The sequence below is a fragment of the Indicator indicator genome, unplaced genomic scaffold (assembly GCF_027791375.1).
Source record: "Indicator indicator isolate 239-I01 unplaced genomic scaffold, UM_Iind_1.1 iindUn_scaffold_52, whole genome shotgun sequence".
Lineage (NCBI taxonomy): Eukaryota > Metazoa > Chordata > Aves > Piciformes > Indicatoridae > Indicator > Indicator indicator.
The window spans coordinates 197,182-214,112 of NW_026539187.1; the positions used below are offsets into that span (position 1 = coordinate 197,182).

Genomic DNA, 16,931 nt, shown 5'->3' on the forward strand with positions numbered 1-16,931 from the left:
GGGTGTCAACACAGAGATGGAGCTCTGCCTTTTGCTTGTCTTCAGCTCTGGTGCTCACTGGGCTCTTCTTGAGCCCACTTAATGGAGCCTTGTTCATGTAGGATTGCTTGTTCTGCTGGTTTGGTTTGTTCAGCTGACTTGCCTTCAAGCAGTGTTAAATATGTCCTTTACCTGGACTTGTGTAAAGTGTTTACTGCTGTCCTGCATGACATCCTGGTCACCAAATGGGAAAAGCATGGACTTAAGTGGTGGACCACTGGCTGGATGGCTGCATTCAAGAGTTGTCCAAATGGAGACTAGTGACAAGTGGTGTTCCTCAGGGCTGAGTATTGGGACCACAACATCTATGTCAGCAATGTGGACAGTGGCATTGAGGTGTCCTTAGCAAGTCTGGGGGTGATACCAAGCTGTGTGGTGCTGCTGACAGGCTGCAGGGAAGGGATCCATCCAGAGGGACCTGGGCAGGCTGCAGGGCTGGGCCCATGGCAACCTCATGAAGATCAATAAGACCAAATGCAAGGTCCTGCACCTGGGTCAGGGCAATCCCAGGCACTGATATAGGCTGGGCAGGGACTGGCTTTAGAGCAGCCCTGAAGAAAAGGCCTTAGGGGTGCTGGGGGAGAAGCTCAGCAGGAGCCAGCAGTGAGCACTTGCAGCCCAGAGAGCCAAGCAGAGCCTGAACCCACCCAACCTCCTGAAGTTCAACAAGGGGAAGGTCCTGCACCTGAGTCAGGGCAATCCCAAGCACTGATCTAGGCTGGGTGAGGAATGGCTGGAGAGCAGCCTGGAGGAGAAGGCCTTGGGAGTGTCAGCTGGTGACAAAGACCCCAGGAGTCAGCAATGGTCAGTGGCAGCCCAGGAGGCAGCTGAGTGCTGAGCTGCATCCAGAGCAGGGAGAGCAGCAGCACAGGGAGGGGATTCTGACCTCTGCTCTGCTGAGACCCCACCTGCAGCACTGCTTCCAGTCTTGGTACTCCCAGCACAAGAGGGACCTGGAGCTGCTGGAGAGGGTCTAGAGGAGGCCACAGAGATGATCAGAGGGCTGGAGGGGAGAGGCTGAGAGAGTTGGTGCTGTTGAATCTGGAGAATAGAAGGCTGCAGGGAGACCTTCCAGTACCTGAAGGGGGCCACAAGAAAGCTGGGAAGGTACTTTTGACAAGGGCTTGTAGTGATAAGATGAGTGGATTGAAGTTTGAGGAGGGCAAATTGAGACTGGAGATTAGGGAGAAATTGTTGTCAGTGAGGGTGAGGAGACACTGGCACAGGTTGCCCAGGGAGGCTGTGGCTGCCTCCTCCCTGGAGGTGTTCAAGGCCAGCCTGGATGAGGCCTTGAGCAAGCTGGGCTAGGGGGAGGTGTCCCTGCCCATGGCAGGGGGTTGGAACTGGATGATCTTTAAGATCCCTTCCAGCCCAACCCATTCTATAAACCTATGAATATGTGGCAAAATTAGCAGGTGAGGTAGTGTGGTACTTTGTGGTGCTGGAAAGGGGAAAGAGTGGTAGAGCTCTCCCAGGAGCGGGTGGTTAGGACTCAGCTGGAACAGCCTGGGAAAGGCAGCAGTCGCTGGTGCTGTCCTGTTGGCAGAAGATTAATGTACTTTGAGCTGTAGCAGGGCACTCTGTGCAGAACAGCAGTGATGCCTGGCAGAGACTGGTGAATTGTAGAGCTTAGATGTGGGACTAAAGTGCATGGCCATGGTTAGTTGCTGTATCAATTAGTATGGGGTAATTGCATGATGAAGTGATACAGCCCGGAATGCCTTTTCTCTGTGCTTAGCTCTTGTTTGTCCAAAAAAAAAAAAAAATCTGTACCTTCATTAAAGATAAAGCGATCACATGCAAGATGTGATTTGTAGTCATGTGGGATTAGTTTTTCTTGGAGGGTTTTTTTTTTTTTGCTTGGATTTGTTTCAGTTCTCCCTCCATGTGACTCCTGTGGGGCTGCTTTTACCTGTTTTGTTTCATGTTGCTGAGCCTGGGCATTAATTGCCTTGGCACAGGTGGTGTTCTTCCTGGTCAAGCTTCCCTTTCATCTCTTGGGTGTGTTAGGGTGGTTGGTACCAGCTTAAAGAACAGTTGAGAAAGTAGAGGGAGGAGGAATTTAATTACTTCATGAAGGTGTCTGGAGGTAGTTGCTGTATCACTTCTGCTAGCTGTGTGATCTAGAGAGGGCAGTTTCTTAAGGTAAAGCCATTTTCTCCCTCTGCTGTTCTTTTATTCTTTGAAATGGAATGTGGAACTTTTTTATTAAGACAGGCTTATGAAGTTTGCTGCTGGCAAAGCTGAGTGGAATGCTCTCTTAGCTGCAGGGATTTAAAAAAGGAGGTAGGAAGCTTGAGTGTAAACTGGAGGTTGGATTCAAAGGTCACTTTCGCTTAGAAGCTTCAGGTTGTTAGAATCCTAGAATGGTTTGGGTTGGAAGGCACCTCCAAAGCTCATCCATTCCAACCCTTCCGCAGTCACCAGGGACATCTTCCACTAGATCAGGTTGCTCAGAGCCTTGTTGAGGCTGACCTTGAACACCTCCAGGGATGTGGCCTCAACTACCTTCTTGGGCAACCTGTTGCAGTGTTCCAGCAGCCTCCTGGTGCAGAGCTTGTTCCTAACGTCCGATCTAAATCTACTCTAAAGCCATTGTCCCTTGTCCTATCATTACAGGCCTTTGGAAGCAGTCCCTCTGCAGCTCCCCTTCAGGTCCTAGAAGCATGGTTTGATCAAAAAGAAAGAAAATAAACAGCCTGTTTGGCTTGCTTTGTTTCCTTGCCTTTGTTGTTGTTCTTGACTGAAAACCTGGCCCTTTGGCATGGTTCCCTCTGCAACAACACTGGTTCTGCTTGCTGTTGGCCTCTTCTGTGGCCATGGTACAGTTGCAGGTAGATGACTAAACCTATTCTGGCTGCTAATCTAAAGATCAAACATGAAGGAATTGCAGCTGGCATCTCTCAGCTTCCTTTCCCCCCGCCCCCCCCCCCCCCATCCTTTTCACTCCAAACCTTGGTTCAGTTTAGCTGATTGTTGTTCAGATTATCAGCTGCTGACATGAGGAATACATACAAGGGACAGAAAATGTAGTTATGGCCTAAACCAATTAGAAAATACTGACTCAGTCTTCTTGGGTGAGCAATAATCTTAAACAGAAGTAGAAGTCTTCCTAATTTAAATGTCTACCCCGCAAGGAACCAGTCAGCCTGCAGTGTTCACAAGGAGTTTTCTCTTGTTTCCAGAATCTCTGCTGGACTTAGGGCATTGTCAGAGCTGGTGTATTCCTGTTCCCATCCACCAGAACCTGGAGGATGATAAGAAAGGGGAGAAAAGGTGAGGAAGAGGCTTTTTTAGTGCTTTCATGTGCCTTAGCTTTAATATCTTAAAGCAGCATTTTTGAGGGGGCTGGAAAAGTACTGGTAAACCTGCCTGTGGGTGGAGATCTTGTTGGGTCCTGTAGTGAGTGTGCTAATAATAGCTGTGATTTTTAGGAAGGGTGGAAGAAGGATGAGAAGAAGCATGCTTTGTCAATATTCCTAGCCTCCAAGTTTTGCCTTGTAGCCATGGAGAAGCATCATTCTTTCTAAGGTCAAGGTGTGCTTTTGGAGAAGCAATCCTTAGAGAGATATATATTTTTTTTTTTTTCCTTACTAGGTTGTGTCAAGATTTGTGCTGCTTCTATTTTAATCTTTCACAGGATCAGAGGATGTTAGGGGTTGGAAGGGACCTTCGAAGATTGTCGAGTCCAAGCCCACTGGCCAGAGCAGGACCATAGAGTCCAGCACAGGGCACGCAGGAACACATCCAGACAGGGCTGGAAAGGCTTCAGAGAAGGAGACTCCACAACCTCTCTGGGCAGCCTGCTCCAGGCCTCTGGGACCCTCCCAGGGAAGAAGTTCCTCCTCCTGTTGAGGTGGAACCTCCTGTGCTGCAGTTTCCATCCCTTGCCCCTTGGCCTATCCCAGAGCACAACTGAGCAGAGCCTGTCCCTGTCCCCTCCCTCCTGACCCCCAGCCCTCAGCTATTGAGAGACATTGATCAGATCCCTCTCAGCCTTCTCCTCTCCACACTAAACACCCCCAGGGCTCTCAGCCTCTCCTCCCCAGGCAGTGCTCCAGGCCCTTCAGCATCCTTGCAGCCCTCCCTTGCACTCTCTCCAGCAGATCCCTGTCCCTCCTGACCTGGGGAGCCCAGAGCTGGATGCAATATTCCAGGGGAGGTCTCAGCAGGGCAGAGGAGAGGGGGAGGAGAACCTCCCTGTCCCTCCTGACCTGGGGAGCCCAGAGCTGGATGCAATATTCCAGGGGAGGTCTCAGCAGGGCAGAGGAGAGGGGGAGGAGAACCTCCCTGGCTCTGCTGGCCACACTCCTCTGAATGCAGCCCAGGCTCCCCTTGGCCTTCTTGGCCCCCAGGGCACATTGCTGTGCCATGCAGAACTTGCTGCCCACCAGCACTCCCAGCTCCTTCTCCTTGGGGCTGCTCTCCAGCAGATCCCCTCCCACCCTGTCCTGCTGCAGTTTCTTCTTCCTTCCCAGCTGCAGGACTCTGCACTTCTTGTTGAACCTCAGGAGCTTCTTTGCCCAGCTCTCAGCCTGTCCAAGTCTCTGATTGGCCTCAGCCTTCAGGTATCTCATCCAAGCCTCCCAGTTTGGCATCATCAGCAAACTTGCTGAGCAGACCCTCTGTCCTCAGCATTCTCTTGCTTGTATGCATTGGTTGAAAATGGCTGAATTTGAGGGTTGAGCCTTTCTTTTTTTTTTTTTTTGTTCTGTACCTCTTCATGATAATGAAATCTCTCTCCAGCTTTTCTGTTCCTCTTAACTGGGGAATGTCAAGTGCCACCTTGCTGCTGTCCTGTGTAGCTATGGAGAAAGCTGTCTGCTCAAAAGTACTTAGGAGTGGGCAGGCCCTTTAGTTTCATTAGTTATGATGCTTTCTAGGTATCTAGGTCATCAGAATATCTTCTTCTCCCTCTTCCCTGGCAGAACTGCAGCTTCAGGTACTTCTTCCTGCTGGTCACAGTTTATGTAACAGTTCTAAATCTGTCCCCTTAACATCCCTGAAGGAACAGAAAGAGTTAAACACATCTCCTCTTCCTTCTTCCTCTCTCTTCCTGGATATTGCAAACAAGTCTGCAGAATTTAACTTCTCAGTCCTGTTTATAACTGAAATACTCAAAGCATTTTATTATTGCTGGTCTTAAAGTGAGCCTCTTGGCAGTGTTCACTGGTCAGCAGTAGGAAAGCAGTGATGCATTGAGGTCTATGGAAGCCCTGGAGCATTCTTTTGGGTCTTGCTGTGTTAAGTTATATTGCATGAAGTGGGACTGCTGGAGAAAGGGGGAGGACATGTTTGGGATTTAAAAGCTATTCTTTTTTTTTCCTCCATTAGATGTGGCAGATTTCTTTTTTTTTTAATTCTTTTTTTTTAATTCTTTTTTAATTATTTTTTTTATTATTTTTTATTTTTTTTATTATTTTTTTATTCTTTTTTTAATTCTTTTTAATTCTTTTTAATTCTTTTTGATTCTTTTTTTAATTCTTTTTTTGATTCTTTTTTTGATTCTTTTTTTGATTCTTTTTTGATTCTTTTTTGATTCTTTTTTTGATTCTTTTTTTGATTCTTTTTTTGATTCTTTTTTTGATTCTTTTTTTGATTCTTTTTTTGATTCTTTTTTTAATTCTTTTTTTAATTCTTTTTTTAATTCTTTTTTTGATTCTTTTTTAATTCTTTTTTTAATTCTTTTTTTAATTCTTTTTTTAATTATTTTTTTAATTCTTTTTTTAATTCTTTTTTTAATTCTTTTTTTAATTCTTTTTTTAATTCTTTTTTTAATTCTTTTTTTAATTCTTTTTTTAATTCTTTTTTTAATTCTTTTTTTAATTCTTTTTTTAATTCTTTTTTTAATTCTTTTTTTAATTCTTTTTTTAATTCTTTTTTTAATTCTTTTTTTAATTCTTTTTTTAATTCTTTTTTTAATTCTTTTTTTAATTCTTTTTTTAATTCTTTTTTTAATTCTTTTTTTAATTCTTTTTTTAATTCTTTTTTTAATTCTTTTTTTAATTCTTTTTTTTATTCTTTTTTTTATTCTTTTTTTTATTCTTTTTTTTATTCTTTTTTTTATTCTTTTTTTTATTCTTTTTTTTATTCTTTTTTTTATTCTTTTTTTTATTCTTTTTTATTTTTTTTTAAATTTTTATCTTGTCTAAATAAGGTTTGCAGGTTTACCCTAATTTCTTTTTGGTCTGTAGTCTGGAACTCAGTTCACACATACCTACACTTTTCCTCAGTTCACTACACCAAAACAAGAACCATTTAAACAGTTGTCTCCTTTCATTGAGGGGAAAACTTCCTAAGTGAAGCTCTTGAGGCAATTCACTACATTTGAAACGTGGTGGCAGCAGTTTTCTCCTAACAACTTACTTTAAGCCTTCCATCCAAGCTGTGAAGTCCCTCAGGCCATGGAGGTAGAATGAGATTTCAAGCCTGATAAAGTTAGTGTAGCAACTCTTCAGCACCCAGTCAGCCGTAGGGGCATAACTGTCTAACATCTGTATTGAACCATGAGTGGGAGACTTGCAGGGCTTTGGTATGGATGAGTGGTGTCTGTAGAGTACCAGGGGAGAGCTCAGGGATGCTGTGAGTATCTGGAGAGGTACTGGAAGTTTTGTTTTAAAGGGGAACTTCTGGCAAAGTGCAGGTTCCTGCAGACAGAAGGTATTAGGACTATCAGCTTGAAGACACAAAGTGAAGTTATAGAATCATAAAGGTTGGAAAAGACTTCTAAGATCAAGTCCAACCATCAAATCTTTGTGATAGAGCAAATGGAAGGGTGGTGAGAACCATCTAATTAAAGGGACTTCTTCAGGGCTTTGTTCATAATCCCAGGTGGCCATGAAGATGGTCAGAGGGCTGGGGCATGTCTCCTGTGAAGACAGGCTGAAAGAATTGGGGCTGTTGAGCCTGGAGAAGAGAAGGCTCCAGGCAGACCTTAGAGCAGCCTGAAGGGGGTTGCAGGGAGACCTGGTGTTATGGGTTTAAGAACCATAGAGGTTCTTAGGTCCTCCAGAAGGACCAGATAGTCCAGGAGGTGGACACTGGAAAGTCTAATTTTTATTTCATCCCCATCAGCCTGCACCCCTATATGAATGGACATTTCTGCCTGTTCTGCCCTTTCCCTCCTCTCTCTCTGTTCCTAGCTCAGACCCTTATCTGTTGTGGCACAGGGGAGGTTTGTGCCCTTCTGCAGCCTTGCAAAGCTAATTTTTGCCTGGTACGGGGTGGAAGAGGGAGGTGGGGTTGGTATTGAAGCCGCATGGTTGGGGGGAAGGTTTTGGAAGGTGTTTGCCTAGTGAGGTTTTCGGGAAAGCCCAGGTGGAGAAGTGGGCGAAGGCTGAATATGAGTTTGTGTATTTCTGTATATATTTGTGAATAGGATTTCCATTTAAACTTCCAGTCCTGGGGGGAGCTTTTTTATTTCACTCCTTGTGGGGACTTTTTCAAGGGCTTGGAGTGTTAGGGTGAGGGGCAATGTGTTGAAGCTTGAAAAGGGCAGATTGAGACTGGAGATCAGGGAGAAATTCTTAATGGTGACAGTGGAGAGACACTGGTGCAGGTTGCTCAGGGGGGTTGTGGATGCCTTCTCCCTGGAGGTGTTCCAGGCCAGGTTGGATGAGGCCTTGAGCAATCTGGGCTGGTGGGAGGTGTCCCTGCCCATGCTTCAAGGTCTCTTTCAACATAAAGCATTCTATGAATCTCTTAATGATGTGTTTAACAAGCTCAAGGTGTCTGGGTTGAACCTTAAAGATAATTCCGTTGGTACTTGGTTTCAGTGGATGTGCTTAAAAGAAGAGATTTGCATTTAAAGCAGACTCTCTTATTTTCATAGCTTGGGAGTGAGGTCAGCCCGACTTGTATGGTCTTAACACTGCAGGCAAATAGGTCATTAGCTGCTGGCTGGGTCCTTAGAGGAAGCAGGAATTAGCTTTTCCTTTTACCTCACACTCTTAAGAAATGGCTTATTTAGTTGTTTGTTCAGTTGCACTGTTGTCTGTAGCATACACAAGAAGCTCTTGTTCTGAAAATCTGGGCTTAGCATTTCAACAAATGGGGCTTGTTCTGGATACTTAGCTGCTGAGTGTCAATAGGTCTCCTGCTCTAGTTGCTGAGTGAAGAGCTTGTAGGGACAGTGCTCTTGGCTCTTCCATTCAAGCCTGTCTGCTGCTGTGTCTGGACCTCCAAGGTATCTTCTCTCTCCTGCTCTGTTTGACCTGGGAAGTGATGTTGCACAGGAAGAACTGTGCACTGGTTCACATGCTTGAATTGAGTGATTCAGGTTGGAAGAAGCCAAAATGGAGTAAGGAGTGGTCAGGGAACAGCTACAGTAATAGGCCTCAATGCAGACTTCAGGGGCAAGTCCAGCTGAGGACATGGAACTGTTGAAGCAAGTTCAGAGGAGGGCTACAAAGATGATCCAAGGGCTGGAGCACCTCTGCTATGAGCATGGATTGGAGGAAGCTGGGAGAAGAGAAGACTCCAGGGGAACCTTCAAGCTGCCTTCCAATAGCTGAAGGGATCCTACAGGAGGGCTGCAGAGGGACTTTTTACAAGGGCTTGTAGTGATAGGATGAGGGGCAGTGATTTGAAAGTGGAGGAAGGGAGATTTAGGTTGGGCACCAGAAGGAAGTTCTTCACAATGAGAGTGGTGAGACACTGGCACAGGTTGCCCAAGGATGTGGGTGAGGCCCTTGTCCAGTATCAAACTGGATGTGGCCCTCCACAGCCTGATACAGTTGAAGGTTTCCTTGCTGAGTGCAGGGAGGTTGGACAAGATGACCTTTGAGAGCCCTTTCCAACCTTCTCAAAGTGGTAAAAGACGTTGTAAAAAAAAAAAAAAAACAACCAAACAGAAAACCTTTGAAAACCCAAACCAACCAACCAAACAAAAAAAAACCCAAAACCCCAAAACAAACAAAAAAACCCCAAAATAACCAAACCACATCCCTCAAAGTAAGAAATGTCTGTTGCTGGAGTTGCCTTTGCAGCAGTACTGAATATGTTGGCATGGAGGCCTCTCTGGAGAGGCCACCATGAGCTTTGCAAGTCCAAATTCCCGTCCCATTTGGCTAGAAACGCTTCAGTGCAGTGGTGGTCATTCTGTGAATGCCACCTCTTCTAAAGTCAGTGCTCATCTGCTTGGAATTTGGTGGGGTTGGAGTATTGCAAGAGAGAACCTAGAGCAGTTTGTGGTCCTTAGACTGGGCTTTAGGATGAATCCACTGGAATACCAACTTTCAGGTAGCAAACTGTGACTGTACTGGGGCAGGTGAGGGCATCAAGGCAGAGGGGAAGAAGGAGCAGAGATTCATATTGTGAATGTCACTAACTCCTGGCCTGACTTGATAGGCAGGTTAGGTATCCTGGGGTGCAGCAAGAACAGTGTGGCCAGCAGGGCTGGGGAGGTTCTTCTTCCCCTCTGCTCTGCCCTGCTGTGACCACCCCTGGAATGCTGTGTCCAGTTCTGGGCTCCCCAGGTCAAGAGAGACAGAGACCTGCTGGAGAGAGTCCAACAGAGAGCCAGGAGGATGATTTGGGGACTTGAGCATCTCCCCTGTGAAGAGAGACTGAGAGCCCTGGGGCTGTTCAGTCTGGAGAGGAGAAGGCTGAGAGGGATCTGATCAATGTCTCTCAATAGCTGAGGGCTGGGGGTCAAGTGGAGGGGGCCAGGTTCTTTTGGGGGGTACACACTAGTAAGAAAAAGAACAAAAGGTTCAAGCTTGAACATAGAAGATTTCAGCTCAACATGAGGAGAAACTTCTTTGGTGTGAGGCTGCTGGAGGCCTGGAACAGGCTGCCCAGAGAGGTTGCGGAGTCTCCTTCTCTGGAGCCTTTCCAACTCCACCTGGATGCATTCCTGTGCAGACTACCCTGGCAGGGCTCTGGCAGGGGGGTTGGACCCTATCTCTGAAGGTCCCTTTCAACCTCTACTGTGCTGTGATACTGTGACAGTGCTATCAGCACACTGCTTTTTGTGAACTACCTACAGAACCTACCAGAATACTTCTGCAGAAAACTGGACCTGTAAATATTGTATATTCTGTCCATAGTCATTGCATTCCAGTGTAGATTGTAGTTTTGCTTGTAAATATATTTTCCCAAAAAATTTTTTCCCAACTGAGCTGGTCTGGCAAAATTTAATGTTGGGGGGGGGGAGTTTTCCACCAACAACAAACTTCTAGCCCTGAGATTTGTTTTCAGAGTCTGCTCTGAAAGTAGTTTTTTGAAGTTGAATGTGATTCCTCAGCCCAGGATGCTGAATCCTTCTAGAAAGGCTTCACCACAGGGTGATAAAGGACCATCAAAGTTGTGACATCTGCTTAGAAGAACATTAGCTTAAGCTGATTCTTGCTTGCTGGGACATGCAGTAGCACTTGTTCCACAGGTAACACACTTGGCTGGTGCAATGTCTGACCTGGTAATTGCCAGCTGGTTCAAAAAAAAAAAAATCTCTCAAAGGGAACTTGAGTGTGAAGTTACCAAACCAGCTCTTCTGGATGAATCAAGTTCCCTTCCCAGCTTCCCATACACCCACTGAAGTGCATGATTCATGGCAGTGATGGTCTTTGCTGTGGGTATGATGGAATCATAGAACAGCTTAGGCTGGAAGAGATCTTAGAGATCATCTGATCCAAACTTCTTGCCGTGGGCCTCTCAACTAGTCCAGCTTGGCAGCTTTCAAACCTGTTAGGCTGGCTGATCAAAATGCCAACAAACCAACCTGAACCCAAACCAATCAGCCCAACTCCGTGCTCTGCAGTTGACTTTGCAGTTTCTGCTGGTGAGAGCTGGTGGAAATTGAACATAGGGTCTAAGGTGACTCTTCTGTCCTGTCCCCTCTGAGCCAAGTGAACTTCTGGGGTGCAGAATACTTTTAACAAGATGTTGTGAGCTTTTAACTGGCTTATTGTGTGTAAGCCTTTGATAGTACTATCTGCATGTGTCAGGGAGAGTCTGCTTGTTTGGAAATAACTAATGATAAAAGGCCACTCTCTTTTGTTTGGAAAGCTTCTTGGCTTTAAGAGACTCTGGGTGGCTGTGTCCTGCAGTGGCAGAAGGGACTTGGGGGTGCTGGTGGATGAGAAACTCAACATGAGCCACCAGTGTGTACTTGCAGCCTGGAAAACCAATCACATCTTGGGCTGCAGCAAAGAGAAGCACAGCCAGCAGGGTGAGGGAGGTGATTCTCCCCCTCTGCTCCACTCTGCTGAGACCCCACCTGGAGCACTGCATCCAGTTCTGGAGCCTCTATTACAAGAAAGATCTGCAAGTGCTGGAAGGTGTCCAGAGAAGGGCCAGGAGGATGAGCAGAGGGCTGGAGCTGCTCTGCTATGAGGACAGACAGAGTTGAGATTGTTCAGTCTGGAGAGGAAAAGGCTCCCAGGAGACCTTCTTGTGGCCTTCCAGTATCTGAAGGGGGCTGCAAGAAAGCTGGGGAGTGACTTTTGAGGGTGTCAGGGAGGGATAGGGCTGGGGGGGATGGAGCAAAACTAGAAGTGGGGAGATTCAGATTGGATGTTAGGAAGAAGTTGTTCCCCATGAGGGTGGTGAGAGCCTGGCAGAGGTTGCCCAGGGAGGTGGTGGAAGCCTCATCCCTGGAGGTTTTTGCAGCCAGCTGAATGTGGCTGTGAGCAACCTGGGGAAGAATTTCTTGAACACAAGTCTTGTGAGGAAATGGTTGAGGGTACTGGGGCTGTTTAGTCTGGAGAAGAGGAGGCTTGAGGGGAGACCTCATTGCTCTCTACAGCTTCCTGAAAGGAAGATTAAAGCCAGGTGGGGCTTGGTCTCTTCTCACATGCAACAAGTGACAGGATGAGGCAATGCCCTCAAGTTGTGCCAGGAGAGATGCAGGTTTGATATTAGGAATGATTTTTTCCCAGCAAGGGCTCTCATGCACTGTCCCAGGCTGGCCAGGAAGGTGGTGGAGTCTCCATCTGTGGAGGAGTTTAAAAGATGCATGGATGTGGTACTGAGGGAGGTGGTCTGCTAGCAGTGGCTTAGCAGCAGTGGTGGACTTCGTGATCTCAGAGGTCTCTTCCAGCCTCAACGGTTCTGTGGTTCTATGGTTTAGTGCTGGTGGCTTTGGAGGCAGCACAGATTCAGTACTTGGAAATCAGAGAACTGTTAGGGTTGGAAGGGACCTCCAGGCTCAGCCAGTTCCAACCCCCCTGCCATGGGCAGGGACACCTCACACTCCAGCAGGTTGCTCACAGCCACATCCAGCCTGGCTACAAAAATCTCCAGGGATGAGGCTTCTACCATGTCCTCTCTGATTTATGGTGAGGTGACATGTCAGAACCAGCTACTGGAAAAACCTCCCTGGTCACCACCTTACCAGGTGGTTGTTTCTTTTTTTTCCAGGTTAGAATCATAGAATCAGTCAGGGTTGGAAGGGACCACAAGGCTCATCCAGTTCCAACCCCCCTGCCATGGGCAGGGACACCTCACACAGGATCAGGCTGGCCAGAGCCTCATCCAGCCTGGCCTTAAACACCTTCAGGTTCATGATAATCACTCAGATATTTCATGACATCCACAAAACAGAGCATGTTGGAGCACCCTTCCTGAGCCTCTTGATGAGGGTGGTTATCTAGGATGCCAAGCCTGTCAGCAGTGACTTGGCAGGTGCTGTGGGGATTGGCAGGGTCTCTGCCATGGCTGAATGCAACTGCTGCATTCCATGGTGCTTCCTGCAGGAGCACACTGCTGGGCTGCTTCCACAGGAAGGGCCACAGAACATTCCTGTGTGCAGTGCAGCAAGTAACTGGAGCTGGCTGCTGCTTTGTTTCCCTTAATGCAATGCTTGGGCAACAAGCCTGACTAGGAGCCTGGGGATGTTCCCAGAGGAGTAATTGCTAGGAAGGTGCTTCAGCTGGGTTTATGCAGCTGGAGTTTGGATAGAAGATGGGGAAATGTAAACCTAGAGTTGAAGGCAGTTCTGTAAGCACCAAGCCATGTCCAGGTGCTTGATAGGAGAAGTGGAATCAGGCCTGTGGCAGAGTTAACTTCAGGTGTGGGACAAACTTCAGTGTTGTGGTATCTGAACAAGAGAGGAAACATATCTTGGACAGGTCACAGAAGCAACCAGGTTGGAAAAGACCTCAGAGATCATCAAGTCCAACCTATTACCTAATCCCTAACACCTCCTGACAACTAAACCCTGGCTCCAAGTGCAACATTCAGGGTTTTGGTTTTGTTTTGTTTTGTTTTTTTTAACACCTCCAGGGACAGTGACTCCACCACCTCCCTGGGCAGTATATTCCAGTGGCCAATTACTCTTAATTACTCTGTGAAGAACTTTCTCCTCACCTTGAGCCTAAACTTCTCCCTGCACAGCTTGAGACTGTGTCCTCTTGCTCTGGTGCTGCTTGCCTGGGAGCAGAGCCCAACCCCCACCTGGCTACAACCTCCCTTCAGGGAGTTGCAGACAGCAATAAGGTCTCCCCTGAGCCTCCTCTTCTCCAGGCTAAACACCCCCAGTTTGTCTGGTTTTCTTTTAGGCCTCTAACCCAGTAACTTGTGAGTTCTGGCTGCCAGGAAAGTAGGATATTTGTGCTGTTGTCTTGTGTGTTCAGAGTCACAGATTGCATCAGGCTGGAAGGGAGCCTCCAAGGGCATCTTGCCCAACCCCCCTGCACTCAGCAGGGACACCTCCAGCTAGAGCAGGCTGCACAGGGACACAGCCAGGCTGAGCTTGGATGGCTCCAGGGCTGGGGCCTCAAGCACAGCCCTGGGCAGCCTGTGCCAGTGTCTCACCACTCTCCTTGGGCACAACTTCCTCCTCAGCTCCAACCTCAAGCTGCCCTGCTCCACTTTCAAAGCCCTGCCCCTGGGCCTAGCACTCCAAGCCCTTCTCAACAGTCCCTCCCCAGCCTGCCTGCAGCTCCCCTGCAGACATTGAAATGCAGCTCTGAGCTCTCCCTGCAGCCTTCTCCTCTGCAGGCTCAACAGCCCCAACTCTCCCAGCCTGTCCCCACAGCAGAGCTTCTCCAGCCCTCTCAGCATCTCTCTGGCCTCCTCTGGACCCTCTCCATCAGCTCCAGGTCTCTCTTACATTGGGGGCTCCATTTGAGGTCTCTGCAGAATAAAGTGGCAGAATCACCTCTCTCAACCTGTGTTTTATTTATTTCCCTTTCATTAGTGACTTAAATGTCATCGGAGTCACAGTTCTTTCAGCTGATTGATCCTGCAAAGACATTGATTCTTAAACTGTGTGTAACATCTTCCTCATAGTAATTCTTACTTCATAACATGTCATAGGCTGAAGCCAGAAATCGTTTCAGTGGTGTTCTGATCTCTTGCACATGCTCAGGAGTTTGTCCTCTTGCTAGCTGTGAGCAGGTCCTTTGAAGTCTGTGCTGGCATGAGAATGGAAAGGGCTGTGATGTGCTGCAGCTGAAGAGGAGCTTGGTCATCTGCTGATGGATATCAGCCAAGGGTTACAGGCTAGGTCAGTGATCTTGCTTGTACCTGTTGGTAAGCAAAACTCAGAGGAAAACACTGATACTGATTTTTTTTATTATTATTTTTTGTTTGCTTGTTTGTTTTGGTTTTAATTTTCTTCACCTTACAAGGAGGTGGTGATCTTAAAAATAGCCTTTTTGAGTCCCTGTTTAGAGCTTGTTTTATACTATTTTTCTCCCAGATTAAAAAGGCCTTTGTTTTTTTTAACAGATGTTATGCTTAAGGCTTTAAAAGGGATTTTGATGCTGAAAATCAGTTTTGGTTTGGGATTCCTTAAAATTAGAGAAAGAGACTGATAAGAGCTTCATCAATAATGAGCAGAGGGCTGGAGCACCTCTCCTGTGAGGACAGACTGAAGGAGTTGGGGCTGTGCAGTCTGGAGAGGAGAAGGCTCCCAGGAGACCTTCTTGTGGTCTTCCAGTATCTGAAGGGGGCTCCAAGAAAGCTGGGGAGGGACTTTTGAGGGTGTCAGGGAGTGATAGAACTGGGTGGGATGGACAAAACTAGAAGTGGGGAGATTGAGATTGGATGTCAGGAAGAAGTTGTTCCCCATGAGGGTGGTGAGAGCCTGGCAGAGGTTGCCCAGGGAGGTGGTGGAAGCCTCATCCCTGGAGGTTTTTGCAGCCAGGCTGGATGTGGCTGTGAGCAACCTGCTGTAGTGTGAGGTGTCCCTGGCCATGGCAGGGGGGTTGGAACTGGCTGAGCCTTGAGGTCCCTTCCATCCCTGACTGATTCTCTGATTCTCTGGACACCTTCCATCACCTCCATATCCCTGATCACTTCCTGTTGTGAATGCAAGCCCCTCTGAAGGCTTCACTGCAAAGCACTGCCTGCTGCCCTTGACTCTGCCTTGCTAACCTGTCTTGAAACCTCTTGGCTTTGCAGGTAAGCACCACCAGGAGGAAGAGGAGGATGCCCTGCCTGACTCGGATGAAGAGGTGGAGCTGGAGAAGCCCCGCCCCATCCAGATAGTTCTTGCCCACGAAGATGATCATAACTTTGAGTTGGATGAAGAAGCCCTGGAGAAAATCTTGCTTCAGGAACACATCAAAGACCTGAACATCGTAGTGGTGTCTGTGGCAGGAGCGTTCCGCAAAGGGAAGTCTTTCCTGCTGGACTTCATGCTCAGATACATGTACAACAGGGTGAGTGATGTGGGGAAGCTGCTTTCCTTCCTTCCATACCTTAGAAATTCAGGCACAAAGCTACACTCCTCAGTACCTTCAGTCCTGTGTCCAGTTCTGGGCTCCTCAATTTAAGAAGGATATTGAGACACTTGAACGTTGCCCAGGGAGGTTGTGGCAGCCTTCTCCCGGGAGGTGTTCAAGGCCAGGCTGGATGTCTTGGGACTGTTCAGTCTGGAGAAGAGAAGGCTCCCAGGAGACCTCCTTGTGGCCTTCCAGTATCTGAAGAGGGCTACAAGAAAGCTGGGGAGGGACCTTTTAGGATATCAGGGAGTGACAGGACATGGGGGAATGGAACAAACCTGGAAGTGGGGAGATTCAGACTGGATGTGAGGAAGATGTTCTTCCCCATGAGAGGGGTGAGAGCCTGGAATGGATTGTCCAGGGAGGTGGTTGAGGTCCTATCCCTGGAGGTGTTTAAGGCCAGGCTGGATGTGGCCTTGAGCATCCTGGGCTGGTGGAGGTGTCCCTGCCCAAGGCAGGGGGTTGGAACTGGATGAGCTTTAAGGTCCCTTCCAACCCAACCAGCCTGTGAATCTCTGACTTCTGAGTTACACTGGGGTGGGAAAGTGGCTACCTGTTAATGGGAGCCAGCAGTGTGCCCAGCTGGCCAAGAAGGCCAATGGCATCCTGGCCTGCATCAGGAACAGTGTGGCCAGCAGGAGCAGGGAAGTCATCCTGCCCTGTGCTCAGCACTGCTCAGGCCACACCTTGAGTGCTGTGTCCAGTTCTGGGCTCCTTAGTTCAAGAGAGATGTTGAGATGCTGAAATGTGTCCAGAGAAGGACAGCAAGGCTGGGGAGGGGTCTGGAGCACAGCCCTGTGAGGAGAGGCTGAGGGAGCTGGGGGTGTTCAGCCTGGAGAAGAGGAGGCTCAGGGCAGACCTCATTGCTCTCTACAACTGCCTGAAGGGAGGTTGGAGCCAGGTGGGGGTTGGGCTCTGCTCCCAGGCACCCAGCACCAGAACAAGAGGACACAGTCTCAAGCTGTGCAGGGGGAAGGTTAGGCTGGAGGTGAGGAGAAAGTTCTTCCCAGAAAGAGAGATTGGCCATGGGATGTGCTGCCCAGGGAGGTGGTGGAGTCACTGTCCCTGGAGGTGTTCAAGAAAGGATTGGATGTGGCACTTGAAGCCAGGGTTTAGTTAGTCAGGAGGTGCTGGGTGATAGATTGGACTTGATGACCTCTGAGGTATTTTCCAACCTTGTTGATTCTGTGATTCTATGATTTCCATGTTTGTTTTCTTTTT

General features: G+C 47.8%; 1 protein-coding gene across 1 annotated transcript in view; it reads left to right on the top strand.

Moving 5' to 3' along the window:
• The window catches only part of ATL2 (atlastin GTPase 2), a 67,699-nt gene that overhangs the window by 9,537 nt on the left and 41,231 nt on the right, over positions 1-16,931 (top strand). Inside the window, exon 2 of the mRNA XM_054398389.1 lies at positions 15,388-15,647. Within this exon, the coding sequence (XP_054254364.1) occupies positions 15,388-15,647 (260 nt within the window). The remainder of the gene's footprint in view (positions 1-15,387; positions 15,648-16,931) is intronic.